General features: G+C 41.3%; 1 protein-coding gene across 7 annotated transcripts in view; it reads left to right on the forward strand.

Annotated features, from left to right (window-relative positions):
* arhgef18b (rho/rac guanine nucleotide exchange factor (GEF) 18b) overlaps positions 1-14,427 on the forward strand; it is a 224,702-nt gene that overhangs the window by 153,749 nt on the left and 56,526 nt on the right. For all 7 annotated transcript variants that reach the window (XM_061976196.1, XM_061976189.1, XM_061976191.1 and 4 more), the window contains one exon: positions 6,296-6,481. In XM_061976196.1, coding sequence (XP_061832180.1) covers positions 6,296-6,481 — 186 coding nt within the window. The remainder of the gene's footprint in view (positions 1-6,295; positions 6,482-14,427) is intronic.

Raw genomic sequence — 14,427 nt, forward strand, 5'->3', positions numbered from 1 at the left:
CGCACCTCCAAGCGCGTGGAGGTGCGATGTCCCTCGCACCCCCGGCGGCTCCACCCGGGCTCGCGCCCGGCGACGGCCGGGTATGGGCCCGACGCGCCAGCGCCATCCATTTTCAGGGCTAGTTGATTCGACAGGTGGGTTGTTACTAGAGATGCGCGGTTTGCGGGCACAACCGCGGAGTCCGCGGATTATCTGCGGATCGGGCGGATGAGATTAGATTTTATCCGCGGGTCGGGTCGGGCGGTTATAAATAAATAAATGATAAATGGGTTGTACTTGGTTGAAATAAAAAAAAATTAGATTTTAAATAGATTCAGGCGGGTGGCAGTTAAACCAATTCGGAAATATATATACATAGTTAAATGTTGTTACCCACATACGAAAAACGAGCAGGCACCTGCAGCATATGCCACAACAGAAGAAAAAAAAAAAAAGAGATGGACACTTTTACGGAGCGGAGAAGGCCCCCGACGCCTCGCCGGGGTCCGGGACCGAGGCCCCTTCCCCCGAGAGGGCCCCACCGGGAGCCGTAGCTGAGGCGATCCGCGAGAAGGGCCCGACGCACGTCCAGGGTCACCACCGCGCCCACCGCACCGACACCCCGCCTCGTCCGCCTTCGCCGAGGCCGGCGTCACGCGCAGCAGGTAAGCAGCTTACCTGCCCGCCACCCCCGTGGCCGGGGGCTCGTAACAGGGTTCACTCCGCGCGCTCCGCCCGCGCAGCTTACCTGCCCGCCACCCCTGTTGCCGGGGCGCGTAAAAGGGGTCACTCCGCGCGCAGTGCGCTCACGAAAGGGGTGGGGCTCACCCTGGTTGATATAGACAGCAGCTAGGACGGTGGCCATGGACGTCGGAACCCGCTAAGGAGTGTGTAACAACCCACCTGCCGAATCAACTAGCCCTGAAAATGGATGGCGCTGGAGCGTTGGGCCCATACCCGGCCGTCGCCGGCAGCGAGACGCGCTTGGAGGTGCGCTCAGCGCGGCTCCCATATGATTGCGCACTGGTGTGCGTCTGGGTCGTGACAGCGTGGCACGCAAATGTCTGTGCTGCATTGGATCAGTCTCCTTTCTTTAACAGGCAAAAGCTTTATAACCTCACTAATGCCTTGCATCGTCTATATTAGATATATAACAACGGGCGGGTGTGGGCGGATGGCGGGCGGATGCGGTTCTGATCAAATGTTACATCGGGTGGATGGCGGATGGTTGACGACTTTCTGATGCGGTTGCGGATGAAATAATTGCCTATCCGCGCATCTCTAGTTGTTACACACTCCTTAGCGGGTTCCGACTTCCATGGCCACCGTCCTGCTGTCTATATCAACCAACACCTTTTCTGGGGTCTGATGAGCGTCGGCATCGGGCGCCTTAACCCGGCGTTCGGTTCATCCCGCAGCGCCAGTTCTGCTTACCAAAAGTGGCCCACTCGGCTCACCAGGGTGAGCCCCACCCCTTTCGTGAGCGCACTGCGCGCGGAGTGACCCCTGTTACGCGCCCCCGGCAACGGGGGTGGCGGGCAGGTAAGCTGCGCGGGCGGAGCGCGCGGAGTGACCCCTGTTACGAGCCCCCGGCCACGGGGGTGGCGGGCAGGTAAGCTGCTTACCTGCTGCGCGTGACGCCGGCCGTGGCGAAGGCGGACGAGGCGGGGTGTCGGTGCGGTGGTGACCCTGGACGTGCGTTGGGCCCTTCTCGCGGATCACCTCAGCTACGGCTCCCGGTGGGGCCCTCTCGGGGGAAGGGGCCTCGGTCCCGGACCCCGGCGAGGCGTCCCTTCTCCGCTCCGTAAAAGTGTCCATCTCTTTTTTTTTTCTTCTTCTGTTGTGGCATATGCTGCAGGTGCCTGCTCGTTTTTCGTATGTGGGTAACAACATTTAACTATGTATATATATTTCCCAATTGGTTTAACTGCCACCCGCCTGAATCTATTTAAAATCTAATTTTTTTTCATTTCAACCGCCCGACCCGACCCGCGGATAAAATCTAATTTTTTTTTTATTTCAACCGCCCGACCCGACCCGCGGATAAAATCTAATTTTTTTTTTTATTTCAACCGCCCGACCCGACCCGCGGATAAAATCTAATTTTTTTTTATTTCAACCGCCCGACCCGCGGATAATCCGCGGACTCCGCGGTTGTGTCCGCAAACCGCGCATCTCTAATATATATATACACACACACATACACACACACACAGCACAGGCCAAAAGTTTGGACACACCTTCTCATTCAATGGGTTTTCTTTATCGTCATGACTATTTACATTGTAGATTGTCACATCAAAACTATGAATGAACACATGTGGAGTTATGTACTTAACAAAAAAAGGGGAAATAACTGAAAACATGTTTTATATTCTAGTTTCTTCAAAATAGCCACCCTCTGCTCTGATTACAACTTTGCACACTCTTGGCATTCTCTCCATGAGCTTCAAGAGGTAGTCACCTCAAATGGTTTTCACTTCACAGGTGTGCTTGAAGCTCATGGAGAGAATGCCAAGAGTGTGCAGCAAAGCAGTAATCAGAGCAAAGGGTGGCTATTTTGAAGAAACTAGAATATAAAACATGTTTTCAGTTATTTCACCTTTTTTTGTTAAGTCCATAACTCCACATGTGTTCATTCATAGTTTTGATGTGACAATCTACAATGTAAATAGTCATGAAAATAAAGAAAACACATTGAAAGAGAAGGTGTGTCCAAACTTTTGGCCTGTACTGTATATATATTAGAGATGTCCGATAATATCGGACTGCCGATATTATCGGCCGATAAATGCTTTAAAATGTAATATCGGAAATTATCGGTATCGGTTTCAAAAAGTAAAATTTAAGACTTTTTAAAACGCCGCTGTACGGAGGGAGCGGTACACGGACGTAGGGAGAAGTACAGAGCGCCAATAAACCTTACAGGCACTGTCTTTGCGTGCCGGCCCAGTCACTTAATATCTACGGCTTTTTACACACACAAGTGGATGCAACGCATACTTGGTCAACAACCATACATGTCACACTGAGGGTAGCCGTATAAACAACTTTAACACTGTTACAAATATGCGCCACACTGTGAACCCACACCAAACAAGAATGACAAACACATTTCGGGAGAACATCCGCACCGTAACACAACATAAACACAACAGAACAAATACCCAGAACCCCTTGCAGCACTAACTCTTACGGGACGCTACAATATACACCCCCAACCCCGCCCACCTCAACCTCCTCATGCTCTCTCAGGGAGAGCATGTCCCAAATTCCAAGCTGCTCTTTTTGAGGCATGTTAAAAAAAATTATGCACTTTGTGACTTCAATAATAAATATGGCAGTGCCATGTTGGCATTTTTTTTCCCATAACTTGAGTTGATTTATTTTGGAAAACCTTGTTGCATTGTTTAATGCATCCAGCGGGGCATCACAACAAAATTAGGCATAATAATGTGTTCATTCCACCACTGTATATATCGGTATCGCTTGATATCGGAATCGGTAATTAAGAGTTGGACAATATCGGAATATGGGATATCGGCAAAAAAGCCATTATCGGACATCTCTAATATAAAAAGAATATAAATATTTTTAATTATGAAACATGTTTAATAAAACATTTATTTAAATTACCTTAAAAAAAACTTAAATTATTCCAATTAATTTCCCATTTTATTTATATATATATATATATATATATATATATATATATATATATACGGTCAGTGATCATGCACACGGCAGTGCAAAACGTGGGTGGGGAGAATCCTATTGGTTGTTTCAAAATACACGCCCACTGGATTTTAGATAAAACCAGGGTCGTTTTCATGTATTGCAGCGATACATTTTCTTATCATTGAAGCACAACAAGTTTAAAATAGTATCTATAAGCAAAAAAAATGCTTCATCAACAACATATACTGACTGGATTTATATACCTTTTTTTAAGTTAATTTCAATGATGCAATTCATTTAATGTAATATACATATATATTTCTACATGCATATGAATATTTTTAATTATGAAACATGTTTAATAAAACATTTATTTAAATTACCTTTAAAAAAAACTTAAATTATTCCAATTAATTTCCCCTTATATATATATATATATATATATATATATATATATATATATATATATATATATATACATTTATTTAAATTACCTTAAAAAAAACTTAAATTATTCCAATTAATTTCCCATTATATATATATATATATATATATATATATATATATATATATATATATATATATATATATATATATATATGTATGTATGTGTGGGGAAAAAAAATCACAAGACTATTTCATCTCTACAGGCCTGTTTCATGAGGGGGGGTACCCTCAATCGTCAGGAGATTTTAATGGGAGCATTCGCATACCATGGTTTATATAGGGCACAGAGTGGGTGGGTACAGGCTGGCCTAGGGGCGTGGTGATTGGCTCATGTGTTACCTAGGAGGTGTTTCCGTCTATGGCGGCATGCTGTTACAATTTCGCTGCGCTTGTTGAGGGATGACAGGTCTGGACGGTAAATAATAAACAGTTTCTCTTTCAAGCATAGGTTGCATCTTTTATTACCACTATTGTAAGGTGTGCTGGATGCAAGAATTTGCCATGTTATTGAATATTCAACATTATTGTCTTTGAGGTCCCAGATGTGTTTGCTGAGTTCTGTGGTATTCCGCAGGTTTTGGTTCCTGAAAGAAGCCTTGTGATTGTTCCATCTGGTTTTGAACTCTCCCTCAGTTAATCCTACATATGTGTCGGATGTGTTAATGTCCTTGCGTGTTACCTTAGATTGGTAGACAACTGATGTTTGTAAGCACCCCCCGTTGAGAGGGCAATCAGGTTTCTTTCGAGAGTTGCAACCTTTGTTGGTTTTGGAGTCGCTCTGTCCGGGGGCCGACGGCTCATTTGCAATTGTTTTGTTGTGGTTTGAGATGATTTGTCGTATATTGTTCATACAGCTGTATCTCAATTTAATGTTGTTCTTGTTGAATACTTTTCTTAGGGTGTTGTCTTTGGGAAAGTGTTTGTCAATCAGATTGAGGAATTTGTGTCCAATGTTAGTTGAGACGTTTTTGCTGTATGGGGGGTTGTACCAGATGATGTCGTTTCGTTTTCTGTTCTTTTTTTATTTACCGTCCAGACCTGTCATCCCTCAACAAGCGCAGCGAAATTGTAACAGCATGCCGCCATAGACGGAAACACCTCCTAGGTAGCACATGAGCCAATCACCACGCCCCTAGGCCAGCCTGTACCCACCCACTCTGTGCCCTATATAAACCATGGTATGCGAATGCTCCCATTAAAATCTCCTGATGATTGAGGGTACCCCCCCCTCATGAAACAGGCCTGTAGAGATGAAGTAGTCTTGTGATTTTTTTTCCCACACATACATATATTGCGCTCTACTACGGTATCGAGCACTATTTTTTGGATAACCTTATTAAGACATATATATATATATATATATATATATATATATATATATATATATATATATATATAATGGGAAATTAATTGGAATAATTTAAGTTTTTTTTAAGGTAATTTAAATAAATGTTTTATTAAACATGTTTCATAATTAAAAATATTTATATGCATGTAGAAATATATATGTATATTACATTAAATGAATTGCATCATTGAAATTAACTTAAAAAAAGGTATATTAATCCAGTCAGTATATGTTGTTGATGAAGCATTTTTTTTGCTTATAGATACTATTTTAAACTTGTTGTGCTTCAATGATAAGAAAATGTATTGCTGCAATACATGAAAACGACCCTGGTTTTATCTAAAATCCAGTGGGCGTGTATTTTGAAACAACCAATAGGATTCTCCCCACCCACGTTTTGCACTGGCGTGTGCATGATCACTGACCGTATAACAACACACCAACTGTCTGCAGTTAAGGTAAAGGAGCATGTGAGGCAGATGCAATTATAGTCTTTATACATGATTCATGCAATATTTTTTGTAATCACAAGTTACATTTGATAGCCCTAAATTTTTGCATGTATTTTTAGTTTCTAAATAAAATTATTGAAATTATGGAATCATCTTTCTTTTTCAGTCAGAATGCCTTTCTTTGGTTAGAGATGTACCTGCCTTAAAATAGTACACGTCAATGACAACACGTTTACAACCATTGCCTAAGGCTTAGGACACAATACTAGAGCATCGTGTGTTGCATCAATAACGCTGCAAATATGTGGGCTGTTGTACTACAATTATCAGGTTATGTTAAAGAGTATTGTTTATATGTTGTGATTTAAAATGTTACATTTGTTGTTTCTAGAACGGTTGAGCCAGAAGGATGCCGTCATCGTCCAGGCACTTTCTGAGAAGCTGCAGCTTTTTGCAGACATGGCGGACACTGTCGCGGGTCTGGAGGACGCGGCTTCTCGCTCCAAACTGCTGTTACGGGGTGATGCCTCGGATCTCCAGCAGGGGGAGACATTGCTGAAAGGAGCCATCACCGAGGGTAGGACGGACTAAAAGACTCCAGACATGGCATTGTGCCCTGCAAAAAGTTCAAAAACAAGAATAAAAAATACAAAAATGAGGGGTATTTTATTTGAACTAAGCAAAATTATTTGCCAATAGAACAAAAAAATGTGGCTTGTCAAGACTTTCCAAAACAAGTAAAATTAAAGCTGCAAGCAGCGATGGACGGGACCGACTTTGACGGCACATAAAATCCAAACCGGAGCAGTAATTAGAACTCTTTTGTCAACTTTTAATCAGAAGGGTTCAATCTCTCTTCTGTGCTAGTTTGAAGCCGACACGACAAACGCGCTCAGAGGAGATAATGTTTAAAAAAAAAAAGGTGACTGTTTTTGACCCAACTTTTATTTTGAAGGGAGAATTGCAAACTTCCTGTTGATTTTTGCTGGGGGTTGTCAATATACATAGAGGTTTTTGTTTCATGTCTCTACGACATTCCTACTGGAAGTTACAGGCAGTTTTGTCTGTGTTTTCTTCCTAGGAGCAGTTTTGTCTGTTTGATTCCTAGGGGGCGCTACAGCGCAATTTTGAGTTTTGGGGTTTGCTTTTTTATTAGATCGCAATTTTCGCCAGTCTTGATGTGTGTGTCCAGTTTGATGAGTTTTGAAGCATGTAAAGGGGGTCAAATTACAGCTCAAAGAGTCAAAAGTGACTGTTTTTACAAAACTTTTGTTTTGAAGGGAGAATTGCCAACTTCCTGTTGATTTTTGCTGAAGGGTGTCAGTGTAGGAAATGTAGGTCTAAGTGAGACCTACATAGAGGTTTTTGTTTCATGTCTCTACGACATTCCTACAGGAAGTTACAAGCAGTTTTGTCTGTGTTTTTTCCTAGGTGACGCTAGAGCGCAATTTTGACTTTGACGGCACATAAAATCCAAACCGGAGCAGTAATTAGAACTCTTTTGTCAACTTTTAATCAGAAGGGTTCAATCTCTCTTCTGTGCTAGTTTGAAGCCGACACGACAAACGCGCTCAGAGGAGATAATGTTTAAAAAAAAAGGTGACTGTTTTTGACCCAACTTTTATTTTGAAGGGAGAATTGCAAACTTCCTGTTGATTTTTGCTGGGGGTTGTCAATATACATAGAGGTTTTTGTTTCATGTCTCTACGACATTCCTACTGGAAGTTACAGGCAGTTTTGTCTGTGTTTTCTTCCTAGGAGCAGTTTTGTCTGTTTGATTCCTAGGGGGCGCTACAGCGCAATTTTGAGTTTTGGGGTTTGCTTTTTTATTAGATCGCAATTTTCGCCAGTCTTGATGTGTGTGTCCAGTTTGATGAGTTTTGAAGCATGTAAAGGGGGTCAAATTACAGCTCAAAGAGTCAAAAGTGACTGTTTTTACAAAACTTTTGTTTTGAAGGGAGAATTGCCAACTTCCTGTTGATTTTTGCTGAAGGGTGTCAGTGTAGGAAATGTAGGTCTAAGTGAGACCTACATAGAGGTTTTTGTTTCATGTTGCTACGACATTCCTACAGGAAGTTACAAGCAGTTTTGTCTGTGTTTTCTTCCTAGGGGGCGCTAGAGCGCAATTTTGAGTTTGACGGCACATAAAATCCAAACCGGAGTAGTAATTAAAACTCTTTCGTCAAGTTATAATCAGAAGGGTTCAATCTCTCTTCTGTGCCGGTTTGAAGCCGACACGACAAACTTCCTCAGAGGAGATAATTTTTGAAAAAAGGTGACCGGTTTTTACAAAACTTTTGTTTTGAAGGGGGAATTGCAAACTTCCTGTAGATTCTTGCTGGGGGTTGTCAGTTTATGAAATGTAGGTCTAAGTGAGACCTACATAAAGGTTTTTGTTTCATGTCTCTACGACATTCCTACTGGAAGTTACAGGCAGTTTTGTCTGTGTTTTCTTCCTAGGAGCAGTTTTGTCTGTTTGATTCCTAGGGGGCGCTACAGCGCAATTTTGAGTTTTGGGGTTTGCTTTTTTATTAGATCGCAATTTTCGCCAGTCTTGATGTGTGTGTCCAGTTTGATGAGTTTTGAAGTATGTAAAGGGGGTCAAATTACAGCTCAAAGAGTCAAAAGTGACTGTTTTTACTAAACATTTGTTTTGAAATTGAATTGAAATTGAAATTGAATTGCCAACTTCCTGTTGATTTTTGTGTGTGAAATCTATGTCGAAGTCAGACCTACATAGAGGTTTTTGTTTCATGTCTCTACGACATTCCTACAGGAAGTTACAAGCAGTTTTGTCTGTGTTTTTTCCTAGGTGGCGCTAGAGCGCAATTTTGACTTTGACGGCACATAAAATCCAAACCGGAGCAGTAATTAAAACTCTTTCGTCAAGTTTTAATCAGAAGGGTTCAATCTCTCTTCTGTGCCGGTTTGAAGCCGACACGACAAACTTCCTCAGAGGAGATCATTTTTGAAAAAAGGTGACCGGTTTTTACAAAACTTTTGTTTTGAAGGGGGAATTGCAAACTTCCTGTAGATTTTTGCTGGGGGTTGTCAGTTTATGAAATGTAGGTCTAAGTGAGACCTACATAAAGGTTTTTGTTTCATGTCTCTACGACATTCCTACTGGAAGTTACAGGCAGTTTTGTCTGTGTTTTCTTCCTAGGAGCAGTTTTGTCTGTGTTTGATTCCTAAGGGGCGCTAGAGTGCAATTTTGAGTTTTGGGGTTGGGTTTTTTATTAGATCGCAATTTTTGCTAGTCCTGATGTGTGTGTTCAGTTTGGTGAGTTTTGAAGCATGTTAAGGGGGTCAAATTGTAGCTCAAAGAGGCAAAAGTGACTGTTTTTACAAAACTTTTGTTTTGAAGGGAGAATTGCCAACTTCCTGTTGATTTTTGCTGAAGGGTGTCAGTGTAGGAAATGTAGGTCTAAGTGAGACCTACATAGAGGTTTTTGTTTCATGTTGCTACGACATTCCTACAGGAAGTTACAAGCAGTTTTGTCTGTGTTTTCTTCCTAGGGGGCGCTAGAGCGCAATTTTGAGTTTGACGGCACATAAAATCCAAACCGGAGCAGTAATTAAAACTCTTTCGTCAAGTTATAATCAGAAGGGTTCAATCTCTCTTCTGTGCCGGTTTGAAGCCGACACGACAAACTTCCTCAGAGGAGATAATTTTTGAAAAAAGGTGACCGGTTTTTACAAAACTTTTGTTTTGAAGGGGGAATTGCAAACTTCCTGTAGATTTTTGCTTGGGGTTGTCAGTTTATGAAATGTAGGTCTAAGTGAGACCTACATAAAGGTTTTTGTTTCATGTCTCTACGACATTCCTACTGGAAGTTACAGGCAGTTTTGTCTGTGTTTTCTTCCTAGGAGCAGTTTTGTCTGTTTGATTCCTAGGGGGCGCTACAGCGCAATTTTGAGTTTTGGGGTTTGCTTTTTTATTAGATCGCAATTTTCGCCAGTCTTGATGTGTGTGTCCAGTTTGATGAGTTTTGAAGTATGTAAAGGGGGTCAAATTACAGCTCAAAGAGTCAAAAGTGACTGTTTTTACTAAACATTTGTTTTGAAATTGAATTGAAATTGAAATTGAATTGCCAACTTCCTGTTGATTTTTGTGTGTGAAATCTATGTCGAAGTCAGACCTACTTAGAGGTTTTTGTTTCATGTCTCTACGACATTCCTACAGGAAGTTACAAGCAGTTTTGTCTGTGTTTTTTCCTAGGTGGCGCTAGAGCGCAATTTTGACTTTGACGGCACATAAAATCCAAACCGGAGCAGTAATTAAAACTCTTTCGTCAAGTTTTAATCAGAAGGGTTCAATCTCTCTTCTGTGCCGGTTTGAAGCCGACACGACAAACTTCCTCAGAGGAGATAATTTTTGAAAAAAGGTGACCGGTTTTTACAAAACTTTTGTTTTGAAGGGGGAATTGCAAACTTCCTGTAGATTCTTGCTGGGGGTTGTCAGTTTATGAAATGTAGGTCTAAGTGAGACCTACATAAAGGTTTTTGTTTCATGTCTCTACGACATTCCTACTGGAAGTTACAGGCAGTTTTGTCTGTGTTTTCTTCCTAGGAGCAGTTTTGTCTGTGTTTGATTCCTAAGGGGCGCTAGAGTGCAATTTTGAGTTTTGGGGTTGGGTTTTTTATTAGATCGCAATTTTTGCTAGTCCTGATGTGTGTGTTCAGTTTGGTGAGTTTTGAAGCATGTTAAGGGGGTCAAATTGTAGCTCAAAGAGGCAAAAGTGACTGTTTTTACAAAACTTTTGTTTTGAAGGGAGAATTGCCAACTTCCTGTTGATTTTTGCTGAAGGTTGTCAGTGTAGGAAATGTAGGTCTAAGTGAGACCTACATAGAGGTTTTTGTTTCATGTTGCTACGACATTTCTACTGGAAGTTATAGGCAGTTTTGTCTGTGTTTTCTTCCTAGGGGGCGCTAGAGCGCAATTTTGAGTTTTGGGGTTTGGTTTTTTTATTAGACGGCAATTTTCGCTAGTCCTGATGTGTGCGTCAAATATGGTGAGTTTTGAAGCATGTTAAGGGGGTCAAATTACAGCTCAAAGAGGCGGCGGAATAATAATAATAAAACCTTACAAATACAATAGGGTCCTCTGTCCCAAAGGGACATTGCGGTCCCTAATTAGCTAACCTCAATGAACCCAAAAATACCTTAAAATAAGTATATTCTCACTAATAACAACTGTACTACTAGTACGTATTTTCTATTGTTTCATTGACAAAAAACAGCAAACTCCATTTGGTTGTCATCTGTTTTAATATGAGACACAATTGTGTCAAAGTCGTGATTTTTGTTTTCATGCTTGAAATAAGAAATGACTACTTTAAAAAAAGTAGTTTTATACTTGTGAGTAGAGATGTCCGATAATGGCTTTTTTTTCCCCGATATTGTCCAACTCTTAATTACCGATTCCGATATCAACCGATACCGATTTATACAGTTGTGGAATTAACACATTATTATGCCTAATTTTGAATTTTGTTGTAATGCCCCGCTGCATGCATTAAACAATGTAACAAGATTTTCCAAAATAAGAGAACAACCACAACTCAAGTTATGGAAAAAGGTGCCAACAGGGCTCTGCCATATTTATTATTTAAGTCACAAAGTGCATTATTTTTTTTAACATGCCTCAAAACAGCAGCTTGGAATTTGGGACATGCTCTCCCTGAGAGAGCATTAGGAGGTTGAGGTGGGGGGGGTGTATATTGTAGCATCCCGGAAGAGTTATTGCTGCAAGGGATTCTGGGTATTTGTTCTGTTGTGTTTATGTTGTGTTACGGTGCGTATGTTTTCCCGAAATGTGTTTGTCATTCTTGTTTGCTGTGGGTTCACAGTGTGGCGCATATTTGTAACAGTGTTAAAGTTGTTTATACGGCCACCCTCAGTGTGACCTGTATGGCTGTTATTTATTATTTATTAGCCTTTATTTAACCAGGTAAAATCCCATTGAGATCAAAGATCTCTTTTCCAAGGGAAACCTGGCCAAGAGGGCAGCAGCAAGGTTACATTTAAAACAGTAAACAAATACATAAAACATCACATTTACAACATTAAAACTTGCTCACATGACACATGTGCATACAGACAAGGTAGACTGCAATCCTTTCACAGAAGCTTTAAACTCATTCAACGTAACTAGGGTTTGAAGTTTAATGTTCGATTGTAGGTTATTCCAAGCCTTCGGTGCTGAAAACCTAAATGCTTTCTTGCCCAGTTCAGTTCTTACTTTGGGGACGACAAATTGCAGAACATTCATTGAACGAAGATTGTGACTTCCTTGTTTCTTTGTTAAAAGACAAGACAGATAAGATGGAGTGATACCCAGAATGGTTTTGTAGATGAAAACATACCAATGATTGTTGATCAAGTATGCCTTGCATTCACTTGTGTGTGTGTAAAAGCCGCATATATACAGGTAAAAGCCAGTAAATTAGAATATTTTGAAAAACTTGATTTATTTCAGTAATTGCATTCAAAAGGTGTAACTTGTACATTATATTTATTCATTGCACACAGACTGATGCATTCAAATGTTTATTTCATTTAATTTTGATGATTTGAAGTGGCAACAAATGAAAATCCAAAATTCCGTGTGTCACAAAATTAGAATATTACTTAAGGCTAATACAAAAAAGGGATTTTTAGAAATGTTGGCCAACTGAAAAGTATGAAAATGAAAAATATGAGCATGTACAATACTCAATACTTGGTTGGAGCTCCTTTTGCCTCAATTACTGCGTTAATGCGGCGTGGCATGGAGTCGATGAGTTTCTGGCACTGCTCAGGTGTTATGAGAGCCCAGGTTGCTCTGATAGTGGCCTTCAACTCTTCTGCGTTTTTGGGTCTGGCATTCTGCATCTTCCTTTTCACAATACCCCACAGATTTTCTATGGGGCTAAGGTCAGGGGAGTTGGCGGGCCAATTTAGAACAGAAATACCATGGTCCGTAAACCAGGCACGGGTAGATTTTGCGCTGTGTGCAGGCGCCAAGTCCTGTTGGAACTTGAAATCTCCATCTCCATAGAGCAGGTCAGCAGCAGGAAGCATGAAGTGCTCTAAAACTTGCTGGTAGACGGCTGCGTTGACCCTGGATCTCAGGAAACAGAGTGGACCGACACCAGCAGATGACATGGCACCCCAAACCATCACTGATGGTGGAAACTTTACACTAGACTTCAGGCAACGTGGATCCTGTGCCTCTCCTGTCTTCCTCCAGACTCTGGGACCTCGATTTCCAAAGGAAATGCAAAATTTGCTTTCGTCAGAAAACATGACTTTGGACCACTCAGCAGCAGTCCAGCTCTTTTTTTCCTTAGCCCAGGTGAGATGCTTTGCGTGCTGTTTCTTGGTCAACAGTGGCTTGACACGAGGTATGCGGCAGTTGAAACCCATGTCTTTCAAGCGTCTCTTGGTGGTGGATCTTGAAGCACTGACTCCAGCAGCTGTCCACTCCTTCTGAATCTCCCCCACATTTTTGAATGGGTTTTTTTTCACAATCTTGACCAGGGCGCGGTGATCCCTATCGCTTGTACACTTTTTCTGACCACAGTTTTTCCTTCCCTTTGCCTCTCTATTAATGTGTTTGGACACAGAGCTCTGAGAACAGCCAGCCTCTTCAGCAATAACCTTTTGTGTCTTTCCCTCCTTGTGCAATGTGTCGATGGTTGCCTTTTGGACAGCTGTCAAATCTGAAGTCTTCCCCATGTTTGTGTAGGCTTCAGAACTGGACTGAGAGACCATTTAAAGCCCTTTGCAGGTGTTTTGAGTTAATCAGCTGATTAGTTTGTGGCACCAGGTGTCTTCAAAATTTAACCCTTACACAATATTCTAATTTTGTGACACACGGAATTTTGGATTTTCATTTGTTGCCACTTCAAATCATCAAAATTAAATGAAATAAACATTTGAATGCATCAGTCTGTGTGCAATGAATAAATATAATGTACAAGTTACACCTTTTGAATGCAATTACTGAAATAAATCAAGTTTTTCAAAATATTCTAATTTACTGGCTTTTACCTGTATAATGTGATTGGGCCGGCACGCTGTTTGTATGGAGGAAAAGTGCCCGTGACGACAGGTTGTAGGGGACGCTAAAGGCAATGCCTTTAAGGCACGCCCCCAATATTGTTGTCCGGGTGGAAATCGGGAGAAATCTGGGAGAACGGTTGCCCCGGGAGATTTTCGGGAGGGGCACTGATATTCGAGAGTCTCCCGGGAAAATCGGGATGTTGAAACCGGTACCGATAATTTCCGATATTACATTTTAAAGCATTTATCGGCCTCTCTAGAAATGATTACTTTAAAAAAAAAGTAGTTTTATACTTGTGAGTGTTGATGACACAGCTTTGCAACACTTGATATTCTAGTTTCAAGCATGTTTTACTCAATATAGGTCATCAAATCTCAGCAACAAGCTGTAATATCTTACTGAGATCATTTAGGACCAAAACCCTTAAAACAAGTAAAACACTCTGACATAAAATCTGCTTAGTGAGAAGAATGATC

This window comes from Nerophis lumbriciformis, linkage group LG14 (assembly GCF_033978685.3).
Source record: "Nerophis lumbriciformis linkage group LG14, RoL_Nlum_v2.1, whole genome shotgun sequence".
Taxonomy (NCBI): domain Eukaryota; kingdom Metazoa; phylum Chordata; class Actinopteri; order Syngnathiformes; family Syngnathidae; genus Nerophis; species Nerophis lumbriciformis.